Below are 16,781 nucleotides of genomic sequence, written 5' to 3'. Positions count from 1 at the left end.
AACTAACTACAGCTAACACTAAGAAAAACCGATTTAGACAAAGTCCAACGAAGTTCACCGACCGTAGCGAAAAGATCAACCGATCAGCGCGGCGGTCAGAAGAGAACTGGCGGGATGTCCGCTCCCGTCCCGGCGAGCATGCGCAAAGGGGGGGGGGAGTTTGCGCATGCGCGCGGGGGCGGAGAGGCGGAAATCCGCAGCTTTTGAAGTTTACCGATCAGGGTCGGCGCCGGCGCCTCTCCCATTGGTGTGATGCACAGAGACCACGAAGAAGATCATGTGGAATTCACTGCCACAGGAGGTGGTGGTGGCTACAAGCATAGACAGCTTCAAGAGGGGATTGGATAAGCATATGGAGCAGAGGTCCATCAGTGGCTATTAGCCACAGCTTATTGTTGGAACTCTCTGTCTGGGGCAGTGACACTCTGTGCTTGGGAGGGGCACAGTGAAAGGGCTTCTAGCTCCACTGGTGGACCTCTAGATGGCACTTGGGGGTTTTTTGGCCACTGTGCGACACAGAGTGTTGGTCTGGATGGGCCATTGTCCTGATCCAACATGGCTTCTCTAATGTTCTTATTAGATGAAGGCAACTTGCCCACCCTCCCTCTTCTCACTGCATTCTTCTTTGCCCCCCAAATCATGCTTCTTCAGATCAACAGAGTCAAAGGAACACTGTAGGGAGCATCTGGGAGCCTGAAGTGGTGGGCAGAAGAGCAAAAAATTGCCTTCTCCTCCAAAACCTGAAAGCCATTCTCACTGCTGCACTAATGGAACACACCCATAGGTTCCAGCTGTAGGCTACAACGCAGACAAACCTAAAAGGTAGGTTATCTCACAGTAAAATCAGAAATAGAGCTACACCCTTTCAGGTCCATTGAAGTCAATGAGGTTGGACAGGTACAACTCTGTTTAGGATTGCATTGTCTGTCCTTAAGTGATATTCTCCCATCTCTGCTGCTAGATCAATGTACCAAGATCTTTTTGCCACTTAATCAGGCCAGCTCAAAGCATTTTGCTGCTAGAAGCACCCTTCCCCCGTGCCTTCCCAGTTTGTCGAGTGTTTTCCAGAGGCAGCACTTCTGGAGCTTTCCTTGGACCCAGAAGTTGGTGGCATGGGTAACACCCCAGACACATCCAAGATGAACTCCAAAAGCAGTGCCATCGCAGACCAGTTTGGACCTGGGCAATGGCTGCATGGGTCTTGAATGCAATGACAGGAGCAAGCCATTCCATCACCTCTCACCCATCACCACTTGGTGCCTCAAGCAGTTATTTGTGTCGCTTGTGTGGTGACACAATCCTTGCATCTAGCTATAGATATCCCCACCATTTGCAGTTCTTGCATTCACACTGCTGACTGGTTACTCTCTAGAGTGGTCTACCTGAATACAACAGGGTTTGCAAATATTATTTACCCAAATAGCAAGGGGAAAACTTTGGTGAACAATGAGAGTGTGAAGGATGTTATGTCCCTGGTTTCTACATTTAAATTAGGAAATGTAAACCATGCAGGCTATAGTAGGATGGTACAGGATATAACAAATTTGCTGAAACTAAGTAAGGCTGTTAGAGGCCAGTGCCTGGATGGAGGAGTGCCTGGGAATCTAATTTAAGACACTAGTTCCATGATGGAAGGAAAGGAAAGGTCCCCTGTGCAAGCACCAGTTGTTTCCGACTCTGGGGTGACTCTGCTTTCACAACGTTTTCATGGCAGACCTTTTTACGGGGTGTTTTGCCATTGCCTTCCCTGGTCATTACACTTTCCCCTCAGCAAGCTGGGTACTCATTTTACCGACCTCGGAAGGATGGAAGGCTGAGTCAACCTTGAGCTGGCTACTAGGGGTGTGCATTTGGTTGGGCCGAACCGAATCAGCTACCGAATCACCACTGATTTGGCTGTATACGGAATCGCCTGCAGCCGATTCGAATTGGGGCCCATTATGCGGGAGCCAAGTACGGCTCCCCGTATACTTCCGTATATATATTCGGAAGTATACGGAATTCAATGCAAAAGGCGGGAAGGGGGCTTCTGCAGCCTCAGGGGGAGCTGCTTGCCTCCTTTCCTGCCTTTGGTAGCCTTTTCCTGCCTCTCCCATAGCCTCCCTGGGATCAGGGAGGGGGGGAGGGGGAAGAGGAGCCCCAGCAGCCAATCCAAAGCATGCATCTACAAAATGCATTGCAAATGCATGCTTTGAAGGGCTTTTGTGTAGCTGATCCTCCAGCCATCAGTAACAATGTTGTTCTTTTGTCTGGCCAATCACAGAGCAGTGCTGCTGTGTTAGTGTGTGTTGGTGTGAGAGATTGTGTTCTGCTGCTGGCTGGCCCTTGGCCTCAGCTGCTGCTGCTCTCTCTCAGCCTTACCAGACTTCCCTGGAGTAGAGAATACAAGGTAAGACAGTCTTGGGGTTCTTGTTTTTATTTTAGTTGGTAAAAGGACTTTTTAAGACTCAGAGTCCCTTTACTTATCCAGATTTGGGTGGAGGTGGTAGGTAGTTTATTTGGGGTTAGGGGGTTCTGCTTGGGGAGGGGGCCTGGGGTGGGTTTTTTTTTTGCCAATTTGCCCATATCTTACTTTAGTGAGAGGACTTTTAAAAGTGCAGTGTCCTTTTACTTTTCCTGATTTGGGTGGCTTGGAGTTAGGATGAAGGGTTTTTGGGGGGAGGGAGGGGTTGGTAAAGTTCCTGTATTGTTAAAAGTTAAGTTTTTTACTGTTTTAAAACGATTCTGTGTTTGATTTGTTGCTGTGTTGTGCTGCTGTTGTTCCTTTTCTCTTCTGGTTCTTGCGGGGGGGGGTGCTGTTTGGCCTAATTTTCATTGTTTAAAAGGCCACTTTTTAACAGTTGAGTTTCTTGGCCTTCTCCTGTTGTCCCTTTTCCTGGTTCTGTTTTTTCGGGGGTGGAGGAAGCTGGCACCTGGGTGAGAGACCCAGAACCAGCAGGCTTGTTGTGCTTCGCCAGCTCTCCCCATGTTGTTTGGGGCAGGGCTGGAGAGCTGGCATCTGTAGATTGTGTGGCAGGGAAGCTGGCACCTGGGTGAGAGACCCAGAACCAGCAGGCTTGTTGTGCTTGGCCAGCTCTCCCCGTGTTGTTTGGGGCAGGGCTGGAGAGCTGGCATCTGGGTTTGCTGCAGCCAGGTCTGCAGAGCAGACCTTGAGCAGATTGTGTTTTGTGTGGCAGTGACGTTGGCAACTGGGTTTATATTGCTTCCAGGTCTGCAGGGTTCATAGAGTAGATAGAGGGATGTAGTGCATTTGGGTCCTATAGAGATTATCTGGTGTGAAGTTAGGTTTGGCTTTGGTGACCCAGAATTGGATCCCCTGGTCCAATTTTTTTGGGCCTTGTGCGTTTTGTGTGGGACAGTGCCCTGAAGCTGCACAGCAGTTTGGGGGGCTCTCCTCCTGCTCCCCAGAGCCAATTTTCCCATGACAATTACAGTGAGGAAGTGGCTCTAATTGGTTTTTTCTCACCATTGGAAGCAGTGTTCCTTTTGGGGTGCCCACAGATGGGTGCAGTCTTTTTGGGCCAGGAGGGCTGCATGCTGGGGAGTCCCCTGAAGCTGCCCTGAAGTTTTGGGGCCTCTCCCTCAAAATCCCCTCTGGCCAGAGCCACTTTTCCGACAGCAATTATAGTGGAGGAAGTGGTTAATTGGGCTTTCCCCATCATTGTTGGCAATGGGCCTTTTGGGGAGCCCAAAGACAGGGACCCCCTGGCCCAATCTTTTTGGGACTTGGGGGTTTTGTGGGGGAGAGTCCCCTGCGGATTCCCTGAAGTTTTTGGTGCTCTCCCTCAAACCCCCTGCCCCCCAGTAGCCTCTAATTATGCCCCATGTTGCCATTGATTTCAATGGCCCATAGGGTATAATGGTGGAATAGGGGCACCCTCTTTGGGTGCCCCTGGAATGGGATCCCCTGGCCCAATCTTTTTGGGACTTGGGGGGTTGTAGGGGAGAGTCCCCTGCAGGTCTCCTGCAAATTTGGGGGCTCTCCCTCAAACCCCCTCCCCTCCAGGCAGCTTCAAATATACCCTATTTGCCATTGATTTCAATGGCCCATGGGGTATAATGGGGCCGTATATTTGGAAATAGCCGCGCATCTACCGTATATGTGGCTATTCTGACTACGGAATTCAGAAATATACGGGATTCTGAATTTTTTCCCCCGTATACTTTCGAATCCGTGTAATTCCGATTTTTTTTTTTTTGCACATCCCTCCCGGCTTCCTGAACCAGCTTTCGCTGGAATTGAACTCAGGTCATGAGCAGAGGGCTCCGACTGCAGTACTGCAGCTTTACCACTCTGCGCCACGGGGCTGCTTTCCATGATGAAAGAAATATATAAATATAGCAAATAAACAATGCAATGTTTTGCTTCTATTCTCATTGCAGCTGCTCAGATTCCAAATTGTATCGATTCAGATCTACCGTTTCTCACAATGATGTAATATTCGGATTTACCCTGAGGTCCTGAATCCCATAGCCTTTCTTCAGTGTAATCTGAAACACCTCAAGACAGCCAATGAATGCAGCCAGTCGTGATAAGCTTTGTTTGCCGCTGCCACCTACTCCAACCAAAAGTGCATAACCATAAGAGGATTCCAAGATTCGACCAATACGACAGCTGATGGTGAAAAAATGAGTTTATAACAACAGAATATAACAACACCTATATTATTACTTTGCAATCTGTTTTGTTTGTTTGTCATATGAAAGAATACTTTTGGTCACTTATGTGACCACAGTTGGTCATGATAAAATTAGACAGGTTCCAGCTTAGTGCTTTTGTCACTGAAAAAGTCATTCCCAGACCACACTGCTAAAAGAATATAATCTTAAAAGTTTCTTAGGAGCCTCTATGATGTTGTTGAGCACAGAAGTACTATCTTACTCTTTCCACATGCACTCAAAGAGTGGATATTAATCTAGCAACATTTCAAGAAAATTAGTAACATATGAGAAAGTGTCTATATCTTCATAGACTACTCTCAACAGAAGTTAACCCAAAAGAAACATTCTGAACAAGTTAATTACGCTTCTCATTTAAAGTTTTTGTCATGCATTTATCTTCTACTTGAAAAAGGACATAACAGAGTGGACTAAATTGCAAAGAGTGCTTCATAATTCCTGCCATGTTGAAGTCCATAGCCATGTAACAAGGGGCCACACTAAAAGTGATGACAGCCACATGCCATGGGCAATTTTTATAGAACTACAAATGCTTATAAGTCAGTGGCAGGGGCCATAGGATAGACCCATGTCCACCATCACCTACAGTTTGGCACCAAGAGGTAGACAGACTGGAATAACTGTTGCTATTGAAATTTGGCTCTCCTGAACAGAATGACTGGCACAGCCAACAGGTCCTATCTGGGGAAAATTTATTTATTTATTTGAATTTCTATCCTGCCCTCTCTGCAAGTGGACTCAGGGCGGCTGACAACATTCATATTCTCAAGTTAAAACCAATTAAAACCAATTAAAGCATAATTACAATTACAATTTAAACTTTTAAAAACCATTTCGTGGTGCTGTGTCACTACAATATAAGCGAGTTCTTATTTTCTGATGGTGATCACCTAGAACTCTATATGATGTCGGGTGGCAGTTCTCTCCCGGTTAGATATCAAAGGCCTGTCGAAACAATTCAGTCTTACAGGCCCTGCGGAAAGTGGAGAGATCCCGCAGGGCCCTTATGGCCTCTGGGAGAGCATTCCACAATTCTGGCACTGCCACTGAGAAGGCCCTAGCTCGCATCAAATGCAACCTAGCCTCCTTTGGTCCAGGGATGGACACTAGATTTTTTGTCCCTGAATGCAGTGCTCTCTGGGGAACATGTGGAGAAAGGCGGTCCCGCAGATAGGTCCCTGACCATAAAGGGCTTTAAAGGTCAATACCAACACCTTGAAACGGACTCGGAACACAATAGGTAGCCAGTGCAGCTCTTTCAGCACTGGCCGAATGTGCTCCCATTGGAAGAGCCCCATTAACAGCCATGCCGCAGCGTTCTGCACTAGCTGAAGTTTCTGAGTCAGCGTCGAGGGTAGCCCCATGTAGAGAGCATTACAGTGATCTATTCTTGAGGTGACCATGGCATGGATCACCATTGCTATGTCGTCATGCTCCAGGAAAAGGGTCAACTTCCGCACCCGCCGAAGATGAAAAAAGGTGGATCTAGTAGTGGCTGCTACCGGGGCCTCCATTGTAAAAGAGGACTCCAGGAGCACACCCAAGCTCATGACCTTAGGGGCCGGTATTAGTGACACCCAGTCAAGAGCCAGTGGAAGGATCTCCACTCCCGGACCACCCCGGCTCAGATAGAGAACCTCCGTCTTCATCGGATTCAGCTGACTCAGCCTGAGCCAAGATGCTATGGCTTGAAGAGCCAGGTCTAGGTTTTCCGGGGTACAGTCGGACTGGCCACCCATCAATAGATAGAGCTGGGTGTCATCTGCATATTGATTACAGCCCAGCCCATACCTCCTGACAATCTGAGCAAGGGGGCGCATATAGATGTTGAATAACATCAGGGACAGAACTGCACCCTGTGGCACACCACATAAAAGCGGGATGATTCCTCCCCTATCACCACCATTTGTCCCCGATCTTGGAGAAAAGAGGCCAACCACTGTAAGGCGGACCCCTGAATCCCTACGTCAGCAAGGCAGCTAGTCAGTAGCTGATGGTCAACCATATCAAATGCGGCTAACAGATCTAATAATAACAGCACTGCTGAGCCACCCCGATCCAGATGTCGCATGAGGTCATCTAAGAGGGCGACCAGAATCCTCTCCGTCCTGGTTGAAAGCTGGACTGGAATGGATCCAGTGCAGAAGTGTCATCCAGGAATCCTTGTAGCTGAGTTGCCATTGCCCACTCTATAACCTTACCCAAAAAGGGAAGGTTTGATACTGGCTGATAGTTCGCCAATACGGCCGGATCTGCAGATGGTTTTTTCAAGAGGAGACGGACCACAGCCTCTTTAAAAGATGTGGGAAAGATCCCTTCTGCCAGGGATCTGTTGACAATACCTTGTAGTGGCTCACGTAGCAATGCCTGGCTAGCTTTTATAAGCCAGGACGAGCACGAGTCCAACCCACAGGTCGTAGGGTGTACAGCAAAAAGGATCCTATCGACCTCCTTCAGGCTGAGTGGGCTGAAGGAATCTAGAATTGGACCAGAAGACGCGCTTGGTGCCCCAAGTTTTTTCATTGTATCAATTATGGCGGGAAGGTCACAGCGGAATGACGAGACCTTATCTGCGAAAAATCTCACAAAAGCCTCACAGCCAATTTTCAGTTCTCTAGCATTTGGTTTACCTTGTGGTAAAGTTGTTATTGACCGAAATATACTAAACAACTGTCCTGGGCACGAGGTCACAGATGCAATTTGGGATGCAAAGTAAGTCTTTTTTGTGGCCCAGACTGATATCTCATAGGTCCGCACAAAAGACCTATAAGATGTTCTCGTAGCTTCGTCGTGAGCGCGTCGCCATTGTCTCTCTAGTCATCTCTCTAGTCGTCTTAATCGCCGTTTCATTCATCGCCGTTTCATTGATACCACAGAGCGGATCGTGAACGAGGATGAAGAGGACGTCAGGGAGCGATCTCATCGATGGCTGTAGAGAGCTGGTTATTCCAGATCTCCCCCAGTTCATCCAGCAAGTCACCAGAGGGCCAGGGATCCCGCATAGTCATTTGAAGCCGCAAAGGGTCCATCTGGCTTTGCGGGCAAGCTAAAACTTGCTCACCGCCTAAACGGGGTAGGGGTGGGATATCCACACGGGCCCTCAGAGCATAGTGGTCAGACCATGGCACTGCCTCGGCAGAAATCTGATCCACTGCAACTTCCGCTGCAAAGATCAGGTCTAATGTGTGTCCGGCCCAATGTGTGGGCACTGTTATATATTGGGAGAGTCCCAGTGCTGCCATGGAAACAACTAGGTCTGTCACCCGACTGGAAGCTGTGTCCTCGGCATGGACACTGAAGTCACCCAGGACTATAAGCTGAGGATGCTCCAATGCCCAGCCTGCTACAGCCTCCATCAGGGACGGTAAGGCACTGGCCAGTGCGTTAGGCGGATGGTACACCAGCCAGATTGCCAAACTCTCCCCAACATTCCACATCAGGCCAGCACACTCCATGCCCATGATCTTTGGCAGCGGAAGCACCCTGAAGGAGCAATCCTCCCATATGAAAAAGGCCACCCCTCCCCTCCGCCCGCTAGTCCTGGTGAAGAACGCAGAACCCAGAAGGGGCTACTTGGGAGAGAGCAACCGTCTCCCCATCCCGCACCCAGATCTCCGTCACGCAAGCCAGGTCCATGTCCTGCCCGGAAAAATCCTGCAGGACTGAGGTTTTATTATTTATGGACCTGGCATTGCACAATACCAGGGACGGAGGCGAGTGTTTCCACTTGTCCCCCACACCCGCTATCTTTGGGATAGGACACAGGCTGGAAGGGGAGCAAGCCCTCTTGTGTCTCAGTCTCCTTCCATTCCAACTTTGCCTGTTCCCACTGCTGTACTTTCCCCTCCTCAGGAGCACTGGAATCCCCTGACCAGACATCTCTTTCTGATGGTTTTCACAGAGTCTCAGATCACCAGCAGTGTGCACATCAACGTATCCTGCTCCTCCCACCCACTCACTTAACTTAATACTCTATCCACTAATATTTCCTATGACCTAACTAAAACTTATTCTTACCGCTACTAATTTTATCCTAGCCAATTAATTTAAAAACCCTTCCCCCCACAATCTAATTAGTTGGCAAAATTTATACATCAATTTAGCAGATAAAATATTCAATTAGGTCTAAATACAATCAATTTTTCCAAAGGGAAAAAAGACCCCTCAGGATAAGCAATAATAAATGGGTAGGGTCATCAGATTAGGAGCACTGCGGTATACCACAGCAGATGGTTCATTAGCTGGAAGACAAGTTTTAAAGTGCCAGTGCTCTTAAAGTGCTGGTAGGTCTTGAAAATTAGAGCGTCTTGAAGTGTCTTTAAAGTGCTGGTGCAAAGTGCAGAGGTAGCAGAGTGTTTTTAAAGTGCTGGTGCAAAGTGCAGAGGTAGCAGAGTGCAGAGTGCAAATTACATCCTTTCAAGTAAGACTACCAATTGCTGTCTTGCAGTATAGCAGACCTGTGATCTACTGGGTAAAGATGACCCGGCTTGCAACAGTGCTGTAAAAATGTAGAGGATTACCTTGGACACAGTTTGCAAGTATGGACAAGCAATAGTGGCTTTATCATTTTAAAAAACTCATTCTTATAGATCCTGTCTTTCATTTCACAGAAATGCAAAATTGCCCAACTACCTTCAGGACAGGGAAGCAAAATTTGCAGAGCAGACCAGCTTTATTTCTACATCTCTGTTCTGCAAGGATCATTTCATAGAAAAAGAGGTGCTGGGGCTCATTAGCACAACTCTTGCATATGCCACACACCCCTGACATCACTGGAAGGTGTTCTACATTATATCCGCTCAGCATCTACCTTAAAATGCTTGTTGAATTATAATTGTCAAAATAAAACCTTACTCCCATCATACTTTTAAATGACTTTCTCCTATGATGATTTCCATCTGTCTGCTTTATATGTTTTGGTTATTTCCCCATTTTTTGTGGGGAAAAATATTAGAAAGTTTGTCAAATCTTAGAGTTCAGCAAAATTCTCATGGGGGTTTGAACAATGGAGCCCAGAAGCAAGTATTGGGGAGGGGGATAAGAAAGAAAGAGCACAATAAAATTTAGAAGTTCCGGAGTTTCACTTCTGTGGGCTCTTGCCCAAAATGAGGCCTGCTGTGCTGCAAAAGTAGCAGCCTTAATTGCCCAGACTAGTTTGATCTTATCACAGTTTGGAAGCGAAACTGGGCTAGTATTTGTATGGAAGACCACTAAGGAAGACGGGGGCTGCTATGCAGAGGAAGGCAATTGCAAACCACCTCTGCTCATATCTTGCCTTGGAAACTCATCATGAGTTTGTTGTGACTCACTGTACCTTACTCACTAAACAAATTAGGATTTGAGACTGTGGGACAGTTGCCTAAACATGTTCAGTGAGACCATGGTTGGAACCAGACTGGTAAGAAACTTTCAGTTTCACAAACTGCTCTCTTAACCAAAGTGTCACACCAGTTCCACTGAATGAAAATTGTGCAGTAGTAGCATTTCTATGGATGGCTCAGTGCTCTGCATACTAAAATGGGTAAGTCTATACTGGAAAATATCAAGTGTATGTAATTATCTCTATCAGCTAATCAGACATGTACTTACATGTGTTGCATGGCATCTTCAAATAAAACTAAGTTCATTGATGCATTCAGTTCATTGTAGTTTTCAAGAATCTCCACAAGTATCTTTCTCAACATGTCCCAATTCTTGACAGGCATGTAGTTAGGGTCTGCCACCCCATTTGCAAAATGACAGTAAATAAGTGGTTGTTGGAGAAGAATATGATCTTCTACACCCTAGTCAGTTGGCAGCATAAAATCAAAAGACATTTTTTAAAAACTCGGAAATATGTTTTATTTAATCCTATCTTGAATGTGCAGAAAATGCCCCACCCACCGCCAAGATCATATGCTAAATGAATTTCTGAGTTTGCAAGTTTAGTTGTCAAGGGCACAATAGGTAAGATTATGGGTTTCTGTTGACCCATGTGGCTGTACTTTTAAGGGCACCTTTGTCACCTGAGAAAAAAAGGTCAAACTCTAGTGTGAAACTAGACATTATGTAAATGTGTTTCCTAATCCCACATTAGCTGAGGTACAGAGGAGACAACTGCAGGGCAGCAACTATTCCCCCTACACTCATCAGCTTTTCCACAGCTATTCTTGATATGGATGAATATGATTTTATGATAACACAGGAATATCTGTTCAAAGCAGACAATAAGATTTCATGCTACATTCCAGGAAGGAGGCTGACACTTTTACTATGATGGATGCAAGAGAGGAAAAGCAACATATGACCATTCATCTGACCATTCTGTCACTGGCATTGATACAGTATTCTTGGTCTTCATCTCCCCCTACCCTGGGTATACTTGAATATCCATATAAGACTAATTTTTGATGAGCAGTGCAACACCTCTTTAAATCTATATCTTTGAACTGATGGGTCAAAAGTCTCCATGGAGGGAATTCTGAATTTGTATCCTGAGTTCTGATTTGCCCAGGATGGGAACTTTCAAATTAGAGGAAAACCAAATAAATAGGCAACCAAGACAATTCAGGTCTCCAGCAGCTCCTAGGACAAGCTTCAATAAGCTTCTTGACAAGGTTTTGCACCTACCCCTAGAGAGAAGAATGCTTAGCCATTTTAAATGGATCTAGTTCGCAAATGAATTTTCATTTATTTTGCTGGAGTCTTGTAATTATTCCACCTACCTATAGATTGATCCCAAATATGTGTTTTTCTCATATGCATGTTTGGCGAATAAAAACCTTAATACCAAATGGTGCTGGGTAAAACTCACCCATGAGGTAATGGTTTGGTCATTAACCAGCTTCACTTACTTTCAGAAGAGGAACAGATAGCAAAGCCAGGGAAAAGGTAGGCCTTTTTACTGATGCAAGCACACTTACAGCTTGAGCTTACATTTCATTAAGGGAAATACAGAAGCTGCCCATAAGCAGCCTGGATCAGTACTAGTACCGGTCTACTACTGATCAAACTCAAATCCAGTATTAGGCTTCCGGTGGTGGAGGGCAGATACCAACATTTATCCCAAGATTAAAAGTAAAAAGGAGTAAGTTTTTAAAACAGATCTTACTCCTGAGGTATGGAAAGGGAGTCCATAACAATTCTCACTTCTATTTTGAGCATCTAGTTTGGGTAAAAAAACCTGAACTGCTCATGAGCAGGTCACAAGGAGGCAACAGCAGGCACTACTTCCCATTGAATGATTATTACACGTGTGTCTGCTACACTAGTATTGAAAGGGAAAGATGGGGTGGAGAATTCCGTTTTCCCCTGGTCATATCCAGTTCCACTTTTTTGCAGAACACAAAGTAGGCAGACACAGTGAGCCATGTTGAACATAGTTCTCAGTAAGCCTAACATTATTTACCAAATTTATATAGTATATTTTTACTAATGTACCACTGTAGCAGTCTACAAATTCTAAAAACCAATGCTGAAAAAAAATAGCAAATAGGTAGTGAATCGGCAGTACTTTTCAAACAGGAAAAGAACATAAAATCCCAAAGTCAAAGGAGAAATTTGGCAGAAGGGAATTTCAGAATTATCCCTAAGTTTGAATATGATAGCAAATATTTCCCTCAGTTTTTCACCACCTGCCTGACACAACCTCAGTGGGACGGGAGTTGAATCTCTGCCAGTTCTGGTTCTTCCTACAACTGGCCGCAGTTTATGATGCTGTATGTCACTGTTGTAAAGCTGACCAGACATCATAAAAGTTGATCTAAACAATTCTTTACTTAGCAAAATTACTGATTCTGTATATACATTTTGAAAAAGCCAATTTTTGGCTTTGTGGATCCTATTATTAGAGCAGGAATCCAACTTGTCCTTATAGAGCTCATGTGAACATCTCTTAAATGAGCCCCATATTATTGTCCCCTTTCTTACACTAAACCCTCTATTATCACCTTGACATTCTGATAGCCTTTAGTTTAATAAGCATAGAAGTAACACTCAGCAGTCTGAGTATTTGAGATCCACAATCTTCTCTGGATCTTTGGAGATTTAGATTGCCTCAGGAAACAGCTTTTAGTACAGCACTACTGTAGTAGTGGGAAAATTTGTCAATCTACAGCCTTACCTCAAAATATTTATGTGCAGTGTCAACCAATTTCTTATGAAGGAAACTGCAATCTTTTTCTTCCACCAATTTATCTCCATAAACACGAGAAGACTCATGAAACCACAGACGTACAAGATCATTTGGATGCTTTAGACATTCTGGTTTAGTAAACAGAATCCCCTAAAAATAATGCAGTAAGGATTGTATTTAAAAGCCTTCATATAACTGATACAGATTACATAACAGAGCATCAAGAGCTTTACAATAGGGCTGTGATCACACATTAATGCACTTTCTAACTGGATTTTACAGTGTGAACTGGCAAAATCCAGCTGGAGAGTGCATTATTTAGTATATGTGATTGCAGCCTGTAATCCTACACAGCTACTCCAGACAGGAGCAACTGTGCACAGGATTAACTTCTAAAAGAAGAAGTGTCAGCGTTTAATACTGAGTGGAAAAAAACAGGTTTCTTACCTGTAACTGATGATCTTCAAGTGGTCATCTGTGCAGTCCCACACATGGGTTATCTGCCAGGATTGATCCCAACCTCAGAGAATTCAAAGCAATCTTAGAGCGTTAATTTTGGTGCGCACTTCCTCTTGTCCCGGGGAGGAGGCATCCACTGAGCATGCCTAGACGAGAGGGAGGCGCTTCACCCACCAGTTTCTTCCCGCCGCCGTATAGGAGGAAAATTTTTGAATTAGGAACAAGGAACCAGCGGTGGGGAAGGTTGGGCGGGCGTGTGTGACTGCACATATGACCACTCGAAGATTATCAGTTACAGGTGAGAAACCTGTTTATCTTCATCGTGGTCTCTGTGCAGTCCCACACATGGGTGACTAGCAAGCTAATCTATCCGGAGGCGGGTGCTGGATCTGTAACCAAAGGACAAGGTTAGGTATGCATATAAGAAGCAATAGTGTACTTACAGTGTTGATTACTGGAGATATCAGTTGAAAATGGATTGTAGTACAGCCTGCCTGAAGGATGTGTCACGCTGAGCACGGACGTCTAAAGCGTAGTGCAAGGCAAACATAGATGGAGACGACCAGACTGCAGCGGCACAGATGTCTTCCATCAGAACGCTCTTACAGAAGGCTGATGAAGTGGCAACGGCTCTAGTAGAATGAGCTCATAAATGTTCAGGTATAGGCTGTTTAGCCAGTCGATAGCATAATGTAATAGCAGCCACAATCCATTTTGAAAATCTCTGCGTTGAGATTTTAGTGCCTTGGTTGTGGGTTGCATATGCTACAAAAAGTCTAGTGTCTTTTTGAAATGGACGTGTCCTCTCAATGTAAAAAGCAAGGGCCCTATGTACATCCAAGTTGTGTAAAGTCCGTTGACCTGCGTTGGCAGGACGTTGAAAAAAGGCAGGTAAAGTAGATGAAATGGTGAGACTACCTTGGGTAGAAAAGAAGGGTTAGGCCATAAAATAACTGTCATGATGGAAAATAGTGCATGGCGGGTCTGCTCTGAAAGCGTAGATGTCGTTGGCGCTTCTGCCAGAAGTAAGCTCTACCAGTAAAGCTGACTTCCAGGAGAGGAGATGCAAAGGAATGGATGCCATGGGCTCAAAAGGTGGCTTCATTAGCTGGCTCAGCACAAGAGACAAGCTCCAGGTGGGGTGAATCTGGCGGATTGGAAGATAAAGGTGGAGGATCCCTTTCATAACGGTTTTAGTAGCATAGTGGGAGAAAACAGTGCACCCTTCTATGTGTGGATGGAATGCAGAGATGGCCACTAAGTGGACCTTCAGAGAAGAGTATGACAGTCCTGAGTTAGAGAGGGATAAGGTGTAGGTCAGGATCTGAGCTATAGTGGACAGTTCAGGCTTGAAGTTATGTAGAACAGCATACGCCGAAAAATGTTTCCATTTTAAAGAATAAGATTTTCTGGCGGCAGGTTTTTTGGCATTGAGTAAGACATGACGAATGTCTGAAGGAAAATTCAGGAACTGACTTTCCAGGCAGTCAATCGTAGAAGTCCTGGACTGTGGTGCAAAACTTTGCCTTGTTGGGAAATCAAGTCCTGAACTTGAGGAAGTCGAAGGAACGTGCTGTCCGAGAGGAAGAGGAGAGTGGTAAACCAGGGTTGATGGGGCCACCACGGTGTAATCAGGATGCAATTGGTCCAATCTAGCTTTATCTTTTACAATACTCTCGTGATGAGAGGAATTGGTGGAAATAGATAATGTAGTGTCCCGGACCATTGATGGAGGAAGGCGTCCCCCATAGACAGTGGGGATGGAGGACCCCGAGTGTAAAAGTGCGAGCACTAGGCATTGTCTGGAGATGCAAATACATCTATTTTCGGAACTCCGAAGGTCTCAAACACTGTGTGCAGGTAACGACGGTTGAGGGCCCATTCGTGGTCGTTGACTAGATGACGACTCAGTGTGCCTGCTTGGACGTTTTGGACTCCTGGCAGATGCACTGCTGTCAAGAAAATGCCATGAAGGATACTCCAGTGCCATAAAGATAGGACTCATTTGCACAAACGAACAGAGGCTGTGCCTCCCTGCCGATTGATGTAGAAAACAGTGGCTACATTGTCGGAGGTGACCTGAATGTGGCGATTGTGAAGAGACGGTAGAAAGGATGTCAGAGCTCTGTGGACCGCCAGGAGCGCTAGGCAATTGATGTGAAGGGATCTCTCATAATCGGTCCACTGTCCCTGAACTGTCAACGTTCCCAAGTGAGCTCCCCATCCCCACTTGGAGGCGTTGGTCGTGACAATCACAGAGGGTGGTATCCGTACGAACGGCATTCCTGCCAGGAGATGACGATCCACCTTCCACCATTTTAGAGATGGGATAATGTGAGATGGGACTGTAAGTAGAGTCATTTGGTGCTGCCGGTGTGAATGAAATGTCTGGACAAACCACAGTTGAAGAGGGCGCATATGAAGTCTTGCAAAACAGAGGACGGTGGTGGTGGCCACCATGAGCCTAACATCCGTTGGAAGATGAAGGCTGTTTGGGTACGGTGCGTGATTATGGTATTGGCCAGGGATTGGATATGATGCATTCTGTCTGCTGGAAGGTAGGCCTTGTGTGATATTGTCGACAGACGTGCCTCTATAAATTGTATGTTCTGAGTGGGATTCAGGTTGGATTTTGCATGATTGACCTGAAGACCTAGTGCAGACAGGAGGGACAGAGTAGACAAAATGGAGCCACTTGTGGGAAGGGCGGGATATAAATCCCAAATAAATAAATAAATAAATAAATAAAATATCCTTCTGAAGTTGTTCTTTTGTTTGAGATACAACCAGCCAAACATCTATATAAAGGTAAATGGAGATCTGTTGTTGCCAGAGTACGGCTGCCACCCCTGCCATACATTTCATGAAAACTCTTGGTGCTGTTGAAAGACCAAAGGGGAGAGCGCAGAATTGATAGTGTTGATCTCTGATAGCAAACCTGAGGAATCTTCTGTGATGGTGATTGATGGTGAGATGGAAGTAGGCATCTTGTAGGTCTATCGACGCCATCCAAGCCTGCTCTGGAATCAGTGGTAGGATAGATTGCAGAGTAATCGTGCAGAACTTTTTGTAGCGAATATGGAGGTTGAGTTTTCGAAGATCCAGTATAGGGCGCTGCCCCCCGTCCCTCTTTGGAACCAGAAAATAGCGGGAGTAAAATCCCGTGTGATGGAACTGCGGTGGAACTGGTTCTATAGCTCCCTTGTCCAGCAAGGTGGCGATTTCTGTTTGTAGAGGAAGAGAGGGGGGTGTAGTATGAACCTGTGGAGTTTCGGGGGCGAATCGAACTCTATGATGTAGCCCCTGTGGATGATCGCCAGGACCCATGAATCTGATGTCATGGATTCCCACATGGGGTAGAATGGTCGTAGTCTGGTAGTCTGAATGGTGTTGTAACTGATTGAGAGGTAGAAGAGAGGAGTCAAAGAGACTGCTTTGGAGCTGGTGTTGTCTTTTTTGAGGTTTGTGGACATGCTCTTTGCTGAAATGGTTGTTTTGCCGGAGGAGCCTTACGTTTTCAGAATTCAGC

General features: G+C 45.8%; 1 protein-coding gene across 1 annotated transcript in view; it reads right to left on the bottom strand.

The window, feature by feature from the left end:
- The window catches only part of DNAH11 (dynein axonemal heavy chain 11), a 279,382-nt gene that overhangs the window by 136,197 nt on the left and 126,404 nt on the right, over nt 1–16,781 (bottom strand). Inside the window, exons 50-52 of the mRNA XM_060247705.1 lie at nt 12,782–12,943; nt 10,270–10,463; nt 4,453–4,615 (exon numbers count right to left, since the gene is read on the bottom strand). Coding sequence (XP_060103688.1) covers nt 4,453–4,615; nt 10,270–10,463; nt 12,782–12,943 — 519 coding nt within the window. The remainder of the gene's footprint in view (nt 1–4,452; nt 4,616–10,269; nt 10,464–12,781; nt 12,944–16,781) is intronic.

The sequence above is a fragment of the Heteronotia binoei genome, chromosome 10 (genome assembly GCF_032191835.1).
Source record: "Heteronotia binoei isolate CCM8104 ecotype False Entrance Well chromosome 10, APGP_CSIRO_Hbin_v1, whole genome shotgun sequence".
NCBI lineage: Eukaryota > Metazoa > Chordata > Lepidosauria > Squamata > Gekkonidae > Heteronotia > Heteronotia binoei.
Note: the sequence above shows the minus strand (reverse complement) of the source record. Positions and strands in the feature narration are given on the sequence as shown.